Consider the following 13,441-nt stretch of genomic DNA (forward strand, 5'->3'; position numbering starts at 1 on the left):
ACTTGGCATGGGTTGCGACCACTGTTGTTAATAATAATTGATTATGTATAAAGAAATTATGATGAAAAAGAAGCTCATATTAAAAGAGTGACACAACTTGTGTCCAATGCATTAGTGCACTAGACACGTTGAAATATGAATACGTGTCCAGTTTTGGACATATATCCGTATCTTAATATATCCAGTGTAACTGATACACTGGACACAATCCCAACCTTATGAAAGAAAGAGATGACAAATTGGGTCTGTGACTAAATTTCAATATTATTTTCCTTCCCTTTTTCTGTTTGGATAGCTTATTAAAAAACTTAGGCTTTAGACATTGTTCAAGGGTGTATGTGATTTGGTTCACAGAAAGTACTGAATAATTTCCCTCTTTCATCATAAATATTATGCTAACATAACCAATTGTTGAAAAATATGTGGTCTATATGACTCTCACTAAGTCAGTAAAAGGTCGCCACAGAGTACTGCTTTAAAAATTTTTCTATTGCATTGCTTAAGGATATTTGCAGACGAGGCCACAAAAGGCTATCACATTACAAATTTTCTTTTGATATAATAAACTATATTGTAATACTTTTGTTTTTTTTTTTTTTCGTTACTTGAAGGTTCTATGATGACATTCCCTTCTTAATAATATTAACTCTCACAACCATAACTAAAGTTTAGATTTATTATTATGTACAGTCTTTTTGGACAACTACACAACTTGTTGCCCATAGGGCTAATGAGTCTTTAATGGGATAAAAAAGTTGGTTTCTTCATTTATTATGAATGTATGGTCTAATGAGTCATCAATGTGCTAAAAAAAGCTGGTTTCTTCATTTATTATGAATTTCACTGCTATTTGCTTTTCAAAAAACAATACAAAAAATTTTAATTAAAAAAAATCCAAATTTCCTTTTAACACTCGAAAGTAGAGTTGCATAAATACAACCTACCTTGGATATCTCTTTCATTGCGATTTTATAATTGCATAAATACAACCTACTTTGGATATCTCTTTCATTGTGATCACTGATCAAATCATATAAAATACCAATATATTATTTATATAACAGTAAATAAAGGTGCATGTCTACTTTAAGTAGGCTCATAAATTTTTCCATTTGTTAGGTTTTATAATTTTTTTCCATCAATTTTACATTCCATGGCAGAAGAAGGTAGGAGTAATTTTTAAAGAGTTAGTACCTTATATTTCAGCTATTGTTGTCAATTCTTATTGTAAATTCACTAATTCAGTGCATGCAGAAACAAGAAAAGCACCATAACAAGGATTTTGTGTGTGTGTGTGTGGAAGAATGCAAAACAAATAAAAAAGCTTGATAATTTTTATTAGATTTGAAACCTTTCTTACAAGAAAATGAAACATAACATTACAGGAACCAGAGGCTTCCGAATTCTAAAACTAAAAAAAAAAAATTGCACATGGACTCAATCAGTATCATCTCAACGTGCTCTGACCAATCCTTTCACTTCTACCTTCATGTAACATGCTGGCCACCAATCAAAACAATGGCTAGTATATACATATAACTTATCAACTATCATTTTCACAATCCGTATATGCTTTTAGCCAGTCAGTGTGTTGTATATTTGTACAACTTCACCCTGGAAAAGCCAAAATGAATGGTCATGATGCTCTGGACGTGTAGATAATTTATCCAAAAATATATCAGCTGAAATTTCTGTATTGGGGCCTTGAGAAAATCGATGGAGGACCTTTATTCACTTCAGCTACAAACAGCCTCCACTGAGAGTTTCTTCATGACATTTGGACATGGATCTCCTCCAAAATTTTCAGGCTCTACAGTGACTGAGCAGGAGTTCTGCCCAACACAATTCTGCAAGAAGAACTAGTTGTTTAAGGAATCAAGTACGAAAGCATAAAAAAGTGTGAACACAGAGGCCAAAAAGTTTAGTTGGCCTGCAGGTTCAACACTTTAGATTATTTAAAAGATGAAAGTTTTCAAAAGTTATGCCTTATATAACTCAGCTAAGTTGGAGCATCATCCAAGCATTAAAATTAGAAGTGGGCATCTATTATAGTATGTATGGCATTATTGACTTGGTATATATTTCTCTGGAAGAGGGCATGAGGCTATCATTTAGCATCTTGACTTGGTATAGCAATGGATTATGAAGAAGCAAGGGCAAAAAAAGATGGCATAAGTAAAGCAAGATTGTAGTATACCCTTTGAAAAGCATCATATGATTTGTGGGCGTGACAGCTTCCCTCGCGGAAGCTTCCACAAGCACCTTCTGGTGTTCCAAAGCTAGCAAACTTTATTGAAGAAATTTTCTGGCCAGGGCCACACCATAAATGAGCTTTAGGTCTAATTGGTTTACTAACTTTACCAGTGGCTTGCATGTGCCAACTCATGAGGTTTGGCTGCCACTCAAAGATATCAGCACATACACTATCAATTTCCTTTCTAACTAAAGATATCCCATTTGGGTCTCCTGCCAATTCTTCGAAAACAACCAGCAAATTCCCTGCTGGTTTTAGCCACGAACGAGGAACGTGATACCTGAAATTTATTAGCATTTGTAAGTTCCCAATAGTTCATTATCAGCACAACAAAGCTCTAAAGCAATATAACTTTTCTCTTACCATCTTTGGGAAGCCTCACCACAATTACTTAAGCATTTCTTCTCATCATATGTTCCAGCGTAATTACATTCACCACAAGTACCAGATGCTTTATAAGCAGGCCAGTAGCGGCCAACACTCTGTCCATTTATCCATACTTGACCTTTACCCATGCTGCCCATATCCAAGGCCAATGGTGTGTTTCCAGCTGGAGCATTGAACGTAGTCTGAAACATGACACAAGGATGTCAGTTCTGGCCTTAGCAGAAAAGTGCCGCTTAAATGGGTTTGCTTGCATATTCCTTATTATATGAAAACATGTCTGATATAAATTTCTATCTAAATTTTCTTTTTTCACCCAAGAAAAGTTGTAATTCAGCTAAAACTCCAAACATAACTTATGTTTCATTTTAAGAACTAAAAACAAGATATAAGAAAGTGCCAGACCAAGAATACCACAATTATGTCACTAATTATATCTTGATGGAACCCCTAAGCAAGACCTTACAAAGTTCACTAATAATAAGAAGCTTTACTTAAGGTTTGAGAAACTCACTTTGTACCATGTCAGTGGCTGTCTTTGGGCCACTAAATATCCCTCAATCCACTCAACAGAGGAACTTCCACTAAGTGAATGAAGGCTCAAGTCTTCTCCTTTAAGACCGATCTGATGGGAAACAAGAAATTAAGTGATTCTGTAGCGTTTCAGGGAAAGAATACAGAATATATGTTTGAAGACAAACCTTGTAAGACCACTTCTGCCATGACAAGTCTCTTCTCCCCTCGTTAAGACCACTCAATGAAATTGGACCAAGAACACCGGCATTCCATGTTTCAAAATGTGGACCAACATTCTGAACATATCACAGACAGCAGGAAAGACAGGTTAAATTGAAAATGGCCATGCACATTGTTCACAAAAAATCAGGTGTGTGTGTGTGTGAGAGAGAGAGAGAGAGAGAGAGAGGACAAACCGGGAGACCAACAGCAACACTTAGAAGTGAGATTTTATTAATACCAGCTCTCAAATTCACACCTTCGCTAAATGTTAGTTTTGGGCTTTCTAGACTTCCGTAGGCAGTTCCTGATAAAAATCAAGAAAGTAGCGTGTTAAAGAGGGCAGAACACAAAGTGATTAAGTACTATTAGTTAAAGTAACCTTGCTTGAGAGCATACAGAATGATACGACTATAAACAAGCACTATCAATGAAAGTGACTAAACAAAATTCCTTTCATCATTGCCGTGGCTATTGGAAGTTACTATCCACAGAAGTTGGTTAAGAAAATGCCTGAAACAGGCAATATGCTGCCTACCTGATAGTCGACCATTGATGAAAACATGCAAAGCATGGCCAGCAGATAAGACTGTAAGATAAGGATAATATTTGCTCTTCAGAAATTCTTCATTGGCGTCAATCTTAACACTGGGAAGGGAAAATATTACATTTAAAAGATTGAAAATCCAAAGGGCATATGAAATTTATAAGAAAATATTTCATTAACAAACACACACAAACCCCCCCCCCCCCAAACCCCCCTCAAAAAATAAATTACTATGTATGGGCTTATGTTACTCACTCTGTCGAGTACCACAAATAGTCAGAGGCATCTCTTGTTGTATTTATCTGCTCCAACAACCCAGCCATTGTGAAAGAACTGTCATCAGAGGAGGTTGTCTCATCATTGTATGACTGCCAAGAGAATCCTCCATGAACAGGAACCCGAGTCATCTTCATTAGTGAACTTTGGGCACCAACCTGACAGAATTTTTGGTATAAATTATCGAAGTTTGTTTACCAGGAAGCTTCTGACAGGAAAATCCTCTTTTTTCGTTTTTGAGGAAGATCAATATATAAGTTAAAAAACACAAAGCAGTGAGATACTAAACATAAGTATCATGTGGAAATATGAACGTATCTTACAATACCCTCTAATAAAGATTCAAAGAAATCAAAACTTATTTGGTAGAGCTAACATTTGCATTCTTTGTAGTAAATCACAAATATTTTTTCAAGGTAGCGTGCATATGCTCGGACCAGAGTAAGTCTCGAGTACTGACAACCATGACCAATGAAATTCAACAGAGTATCAAAAGCCTTTTTTCTCACCCTGGCAGTATTGTATACAGTGTTCTTGCAATCTGGAAGAATACTGATAGACCAAGGAGGAAGGTTGTAATGCATATTCCCAAAAGCCACTTTTGCAAAAGTTTTTGGATTATAATTGGCAAGGAATGCAGCGCAAGCTCCAGATTTTGATTTGAATACATGAGCCTGTACCAGAAAAATGAAATTTTGTGAGTGAGTTTTAGTTGTGAGGCAATCTGAAGTATGACTGAATGAGTAACGATTCTTAGTAAACAGAAATTCATTTAACCTCTTGATAATTTCCAAGTGGTGTCACAGTGGGATCTCCAGATACTAAAGCTGGTTCGCTCAGCTTTATTGCTCTATGCAAATCTTTCAAATGACCCCATTTAGGTTGTCTCAGAAGTCCTACATAGAGAAAGAAATAGCAATTCTTAAAATTCATGAAGTGCAATCCTAGTTTTAGGGGAGAAAAAAAATTCTGGAGAAAGCACAGTTGATAATTTTTCAGTTTTTGTGTCAGTGTGAGTGTGTTCCTTAGGTGGAAAAACTGTTAAATAGTCAAAGAACTTTTACTTCACCAATGAAAATATATGAATTATCCTAAAATTATAATGATGATAGATTTGATTGTTTGACAAGGGAAGGAACCGCCAGATGATGAGCTACATCCATCCAAAATCTTTTCATTCATATCATGGTAATGTATTAAGCTATCACAATCTGCATACAATGAAAATGACTCTATATGACCAAAGGTCTAAAAGATACTATAGCTAGTTAGGTTGCAGTCATCTTTAGTCAATCTTTAGCTTGTTAGATACATGTGTGTTACCCATCAAATGATGGTCAACTGTTTTCTTACCAGATATATTGTATAACTAATCAAATTATCAGATTTTCCATAGTCATTAGAATAATCATGATATTTCCATCACAAACTCACCCCGTGCATAATAAGGACAATATAGTCGCTATTACACCAGAGTCAGAAATAAATGGGGGGATTTTAAAATAATAATAATAATTGCTGCTTGCTTTATGGTGAAGTGACAGCGGCAACCACTCCACTATGATGTGGCACAGGGCGCCAAGTGACATTTGAAAACTAATGTAAGTGCAGCAAAACTGGATGATGAAAAAATAAATTCTATTAAAACGAATACAAACAATTGGAAAACATATAAGTAGTTATGGTTCTATACTACTAAAACTACACAAATGAAATGTTTAATAACATAACTCCTTTGTGCATACCATATTCATCAATAGGAGCATCATAATCATAACTAGTAGCAATGAAAGGACCACCAGCGGTTCGGCCAAAATTGGTTCCCCCATGATACTGAAAACATGAAAACAAACAAATAAGGCTCAGTTCAATCAATTATTCAGGATATAGGAGTCACTCCACACAAACAATGAAGTTACCATATAATAATTAATGAATGATCCCCCTTTCTGTATAAACCTTGCAACTGAAAAGGCCAAGTCTTCAGCTGGTCGATATGGAACTGGACCTCCAAACTCAGTAAACCTGTACATGTGACAGAGAACAAAGGATAATTAATCAGAAAATAACTTAAAGCAATCTACTCACTTAGTTCTAGGTTAGTGGTTGAATCATAATAAATTTATATATTCAACAAAGAATGACAGAATCTAGTGCCCAGTTCAAGCTAAAAGCACACATATTTACCAGCCAGTCCAGGCTTCTGTCCACATCTTGGGTTTATAAGCTTTGTTGGGAGAGAAGTAGTCACAGTAGAAACCATTGCAAGTGTTAATCTGTTTGGATACATCTTTGAAATTAGAAAGAGAAGAAGAAAAAAAAATAAGGAAAGAAAGGATAAACCACCAGAGCACAAAGCAATAATAAAACTATAATTCCAACAGCCAAGAAGTCAACCAAAGATACATGACTCACACCAATTTTTTATTTCTATTGGAAAGCACCCAACGTAATATACACGACTCACAACAATTAACTTAGGATTACAAGCTTAGAAAAGCTACAGGTATTATTTACCTGTGCCACTATAGAAGTTAGAAGGTGTATGTATGTGTGAATAATTAATTAGAAAACAGTCATAAATCTCTGTTACAAATCTCAATTGCTAAAGTGAATTAAATAATTGCAACAGTCACAGACAGGACAGAGATAGAATAGTGTTTAGCCATGTGCAATGAGGAATAATTATTCATTTCCTCGATGATTAACATGGGGACATCACACTATTGAGTAGCGACCCCACTAAAAGGACTGTGGGAACATAGCATCAGCATGTGATCATCAAGGGTTGGTTTGAGTTAATTGAACATGCTAAGTAAAGGTAATCACATCAAGGGTTGGTTTGAGTTAATTGAACATGCTAAGTAAAGGTAAAGAGGTAATGACAAAAGGAAAGAAAGTTAGGCTGCACTTACAACAGGATCAGGGGCATCATCTTGCTTGCACATTACCCATGGGACACCGGTGCCGAGCCCCACAGCCATTTTGGCAGCCCATTTGGTGTAAGCTTGACCGGGTGTACCGATTTCATATTCCTCGGGTCCATATTCATTTTCAATCTGTCACAAACATCGGCAGAGAAAGATACTTCTCTTAGTTTACTACCTCTTATTATTAAATGAATACAAATTTAAGTTCTATTGGTAAAAAATTATAGAAGTTCATTGGATTAAGTGAAAAAGTATACAGTGCTGTGCCAACCTGGGATAGAATTATTGGACCACCTTGAGACTCAAACAACCTTTCAGCCTTCATCATATTGACAATCTTTGTTGTGAATTTTTGCATTTGATACTTCATTACAACAAATTGAAAATCAAAATCCAGTTGAAAAATAAATCAAATCAATGCCATATGAAAGAAACTGAGATACATGAGGGTATTTCAGATGTAAGAATCAGAAGTTTCTAACCTTAAAAGGCTCATTATCTGTTCTGAAATTGATCCCCGGAATGTACTTGAGCCAAATAGGGAATCCCCTGAAAAGAAAATATATTCTCACACTCAGATTTTCAAAACTTACAGTAAATTTATGTACATATTTCTATTTTTAGAATTCAGATAAATTTAGTATTACCCAAAGTTCCACTCAGCACAAACATAAGGACCAATCCTGAGATGAACATAAAGGCCAGCTTGCTTCACCAGCTTGATAAATTTGACCAGATCATAGTTCCCCCCAAAGTAATACTATAACAAATAAGAAGTATCAGTACACATAATTCAAATACTCTATTCCATAAATATAACATTGATTCACATAAAAGAAAAACAGCTGCCATTATTCATTACCTTGCCAGGTTGAGGCTCATGCCCATTCCAGAAAACATAAGTCTGAATCACATCCAAACCTCCTTCCTTAGCCTTCTGAATAAGATCTGGCCACATCTGCAACAACCCCAAAAAGACTCAAACTTTGAAAACAAAAATAAGAAACAAAAATAAAGCTTTTTTTTTTTTTTTTTTCAAAAAAATTGAAAAAGCGATAAAGGGGGGAATTTTAGAGGTACCCAGTTAAAGAAAAACAACAAAAGACCAGAGAAACTGAGAAAAACCAGAAAATAAAAGAGACCCAGAAAGCACATTTGGAGCAAAATACCTCAGGGGTGCTTCTTGGGTAGTGAATGGATCCAGAAATGAGAATCCTTCTCTGCCCATTAATGGTGATAGCTTTAGAATCATAAGACACAGAAGCTTTAGCAATACCAACACATAAACCCAACAAAACCACCACTACCACATTCCACATTACAAGCTTCAACCCCTTCATGGAAGCAAGCAAGCAAGTGATCCTCTTTTGTTTAAGCAGCTTCAACTTAACAAAGCAATGGCCTTTTTATTATTCTTTCTCTTCTCTCTCTTATATAAACACTTTATTCTAAGCTTCTTTTGGGGAGAGAAAGTAAAAGAAAACCAACACAGCTGGTTTTTGCCTTTCCTTGTCTTTCCTTTTCCTCTTCTTTTGTGAGTGAAAGAAAAATAATTAGTGTGAGAGAGAATTTCACACCCACTACAACACAACACTACAACACTGCTATAATAATAATAACAAGTTTGTCGCGTGAAATGGTTTTGCAACTCTTGCTTAATGAATGTGCTGTATGACTCTGCTTAAATAAACACACTGACAGAGTATTGGGGGTGTTTGTCTGAAAGTGAAAGGTGAAAGTGGGTCCCACTTTGAAGGTGCTTCGGGACCCACAAGTTTGGCCTTTTTCTCATGTAATCTTTTATTTTATTTTATTTATATTTTTGGATTTACTCAAAATGACTCGGAGCTTCATCCAATGAATTTATATAATTTATTTTCCTATGTTTTTTTTTTTTTTAAATCCTTATTTTTTGTTTTTTGTTTTTTTTATTGTTAAAAAGTTGTGTAGCACTAGCAATAAAAAAAAGTACTTGAGGTAAAGGTCTGTTTGGCTGTTTGATAAAAACACACAGATGCTGAACTCAATCCCGAAATGGTCGCTATTTCTACTTTATTGGCTGAAGAAAATTGTTATGTTTTTCAGAAAAAATGAAGTAGCCACGCGCTAGTAAGCCCGTGAGAAGATTAGTAAATAAAATAAATAAATTTTGTACGGTGGAAAGTACTTTTAAATGTTAATCTTTTAGGCTTTTTTGGACTTTGCCATGCAATTATGGTTGTAATCAAAACCGGTCTTTGGATTTTGTATACAGATTTCAGCGTATAAATTCTAGGTGCGGTTTAGGCGCGTAACTAAAGTTTTCTAGGTAAACAAATTGTAGGAGTAGGTTTTTTTTTTTCCTATTATATCATGTGTAGAAATAATACATTTTTGTCACGGGTAAGTCTGTAATCTATATGACTCAGACACTACTACAATTTGTCATGGCATACGTACAATCTCTAGAGATTTTTAACAACGTTATTATTATTTTGTAGAAGTATATGTAAGTGAAAAAGTATATAAAAATATATGTAATGTTATTTAAATAATAGTAACAAACACCCATTTAATGACTCTAAAATTTAGGCATTATATTTATATAAATTATAGAGTTGATAGAGTTACTCACTACTTCACTAGGTTGTTATTATTATTATTTTTTAGAATTAAATAAATGGTAGGATGTTGAGGCTAGTCACTTTCAAGTTAGCAAGATAAATCTTCACTAGTTTCTTGAAGAAAAAAAAAAAAAAAAAGATAAATCTTCACTAGGTTGCTTTTTCAGGTTAACCTTAGTTTTAGGGTTGTAAATGAATCAAATCATTCATAAATAGATCTGCTTTAATTCAATCAAAAAAAGGTTTTTTTAGTTTGTTTTTTTTAAATAAGTCAAATTTGATTCTTAATTTTAAGTTTGTTTAATAAACGAGTCTAGCCTAAGCAAAAGAAGAAGAAGAAGAAGAAGAAGTTCGTGAATAAAAGGGCTTGATAAAATACAAGTCGAGCTTAAATTAGGGTTGAAACCATATGTCTAAACTTAATAGGTTTGAAAATGTGCTTAATATGGGGTTGATACTGTATTTGTATTGGATTTCGAACTCAAAAATTTGATATTGAGCTTTAGTTCAACTTGACTAATGAATCAAGTTGAGCTTGAGCTTGTTAGATAGTTTGGAGGTTTAGTTCAAGATTAAGCCAAGCTTGAACATTTTATATTTGTTGTTGAGGCGAGCTTAATCATTCAATAATTGACTAAACTCAGCTTGTTTACAGCCCAAGTTGGCTTGCTAACTCTTATTTAGATTTTTTACTATTTCAAAAATTGGAAAACTATTTAATATTGTTTATAACCATATTAGCTAGCTCTTGAACTCTCTTGTCTCTTGTCTTTTTTTATGGGGAAAAATACTAAACTACTCTTTTTTTTTTTTTCTTTTTTTTTGTTGTTGAACTAGTTAGTAATATTTTACTGCACAAATACCACATCCCTCTCCCAAGGGAGTCCAAATCTTCTGTCCCACTTTTCCTACTTCACTCTATGTTCCACCAATAAAAATTTGCCACATGTTCACCTCACTAATTAAATACTACCATTATTGGCTTATTAATATTACCATTATTAATTAATGGTAGTAATTAATTAATTAGGTGAATGTGTAACAAGTTTTTATTGGTGGAGTATAGAGTGGAGTAGGAAAAGTGAGACAGGAAATTTGGACTCCTCCCAAGGGCTCAAAACTGAAGTAATTGCATTCTCCCATGCACTTCAGATATGGGGAGATACCATTTGGCTTAACTCACTTGGTAGTAAAACTAAACTACTTTGACATATAGCAAAAGTTGGAATGATGCACTCCCTCCGCCCGCCCCTCCCGCCCAAAACTACCATTGAAGTCTTGTGATGACATATAGATACACCCTTCATTAATATCGGTTGTACCCTATAGGCATTGATCTTGGCAAACATCTAATGTACTAACCCTTAGATGTGACTTAACATAACTAAAGCTTTTATAGTCTAGTGATACCTTATCTCTTGTTTAGCATTTTGTATGGGAAGAAGGGTGAAAAAGAATGAAATAAAAAGAATAATTTTAGGATATTTCTTCCATTTGAGGAGTTTAAATGGGAGAAAATGAAATTGGTATGATGGAACACTCATTTCTCAATTTTCTTTCAAAATTTCAAATTCTTATTCCACCCAAAATTAGGAGTATTCAAAGGGAATGAAATTAAATTTAATGAAATTGTCACTAAAACTCCTAAAATATCCTTATACTTCAACATTTTATTTTTTAAAAATAGGGGGTGTAAGGACCTGATTTAGACTCCTAACCCAACGGGTTTATGGACTCAAGCCCAAAACAATAAATTTGTAGAGAATAGGTTGAAAAACTGGGCTTTCGTGAACTAGATAACAGAAAGATAGGATTTGATACTAGAAAGAGAAAGATAAAAGAAGTTTGTTAAGGAATAACATTCTCGGATTGGTCTGAGGACAATGATTCTTTAATATTTACTCTTAAAGCTTTATTACAGATTTTGTTTACAAATTTTTTCCTCTCTTCTTCATGGAGGGTCTTTCACATTATATAGCCCTCCTCGAACCATCTTGATCTTACACTTGTTGACCATCTAAACCCTTACTTGAGTACCTGTTCCATCAGACACCTTCCTTGGATTTTTGTGAGTTACGGTTGCCAAGACAACACTGTTTAGGGGTCTTTTCCACATAAAATGAGGCTAGAAAAGTAGCTGCAGTGCATTTAATGCGGTGGTAGCAGCTTTCCTTTAGATAATTTTTTTTGGGTTTTCTTCTCTCTTGCACGTTTCTGGGGTACGTCCTTGTCATTGATGCATCCTGGGAGGTCACCTTAATCATTAGGTTTGGTGTTTGATCTATTCCTAGCCGGTCCGAGAAGACATTCCTCCTCGAACAACCTTCCTGTTCCATGTTCTGTCGTAAAGTCTGACTCAAAAAAATTTGTACAACTTGCTTGTCTTCGGATTACTTACCTTCTCGGACAGGGCCCAAGGCCCAGTATGTGATTCGGGCCCTTAACCCCATAGGGGGTATAATAGTAATGTTGCTATAAATGATTTCATTTTATTTCTTCCAACGTTAGTTCCAAATAAGGTTACTTACATTTCGTTCATTTTTATTCTATCATTTTAAAGGGTCATGTTAATGAGTGCCCTTAAGATAATTGTTAATAAACCATATTAAGAAATTTTGACATCACTTTTATAGAAAATATAAAAAATCATCAACAAAATTAATTGCTTTATGATCATTTTTCCATAAAATATTTCTAAAAATAATTTTTAAACCAATATTTTTAGAGTATTCGTTAACATTTCTCTATTTTAAAATATCCCATCAAGATAAATTAATATAATTTCATTCCTTTTTTCCTTCTCATTAATTAAATATATTCCATTTCATTTATTTATGAACTCCCAAACAAAGTATAAGAGTAAGTTTGAAATTTTCACCATAAGAATATGGTAATTCTCATTACTCACCTCATTTAGGAAGAAAATTAGGGCAAACAAATCAGAGAGAGAGAAATTAAAAATATAGTTTATTTATTTATTATTATTATAGAGAATGAATCATTTCCTATATATATATATATATATATATATATATTTTTTTTTTCCCTATCAAAACAGACGTATTGTAAATTTGACAAATGACAACTTAGTTATTTAATGCTTAACTGCAAAAATTTTGTCTTTTATATAGTTTCAAGTACAAAATTTTTTTGTCTTTTCATCGCTCAAAAAAAAAGTACAAATTTTCAACTTTCTCAAAAAAAGAAAAAAAGTACAAATTTTCAACAAAACGTATAGACATTTATATTGCTTATAGTTAGAGCTCAACCTTTTTAAACTTTTTTTTCCACCTTCAATGAAGCGAGCAAACAACAATGTCAGGTTGTTTAATGGGTAGTATTCAAAACAAGTGAGAGCCCATGAACGCAATAAAAGGAATTTATGGGTGATTATTTGCAGTTAAAACTCTTAAAGAGTCTTAACGTAACATCATCATAGAGTTACTAAAATCATATTTAGCTATTTTAAAATTAGTGAATAGTTTTTACCAAGTTATTTCTAATTTATATAGATGAAAAAAAAGTGATAACCAATATTTATTTAAATAATTAATGATATAACAAAATTCAATCGACTCACTCCAAGATAGATAAATTGGATCTTAGAAACTCCGACATAGTTACCCTAAAAATTATAGAGATCCTATCATGATTGTCTGCATACGGTGATTGGTATTCTTTTATAATGTAAATCCCTCTCCCCTAATTATGC

The 13,441-nt window shown here is 33.8% G+C and overlaps 1 protein-coding gene across 1 annotated transcript; it reads right to left on the minus strand.

Moving 5' to 3' along the window:
• Positions 1-1,543: 1,543 nt before the first annotated feature.
• Positions 1,544-8,768, minus strand: LOC115989438 (beta-galactosidase 1-like). Its single transcript, XM_031113121.1, has 19 exons — positions 8,296-8,768; positions 7,989-8,084; positions 7,774-7,886; positions 7,609-7,675; positions 7,398-7,490; positions 7,112-7,255; positions 6,384-6,472; positions 6,116-6,221; positions 5,942-6,029; positions 4,974-5,092; positions 4,706-4,870; positions 4,176-4,354; positions 3,912-4,021; positions 3,571-3,680; positions 3,340-3,450; positions 3,153-3,263; positions 2,618-2,823; positions 2,198-2,534; positions 1,544-1,847 (listed from the first exon to the last, which is right to left on the minus strand). The coding sequence occupies exons 1-19, from the start codon at positions 8,464-8,466 to the stop codon at positions 1,737-1,739; spliced, it is 2,526 nt and encodes an 841-aa protein (XP_030968981.1). The 5' UTR covers positions 8,467-8,768; the 3' UTR covers positions 1,544-1,736.
• Positions 8,769-13,441: the final 4,673 nt, after the last annotated feature.

Source organism: Quercus lobata, chromosome 5 (assembly GCF_001633185.2).
Source record: "Quercus lobata isolate SW786 chromosome 5, ValleyOak3.0 Primary Assembly, whole genome shotgun sequence".
In the NCBI taxonomy this organism is placed as follows: domain Eukaryota; kingdom Viridiplantae; phylum Streptophyta; class Magnoliopsida; order Fagales; family Fagaceae; genus Quercus; species Quercus lobata.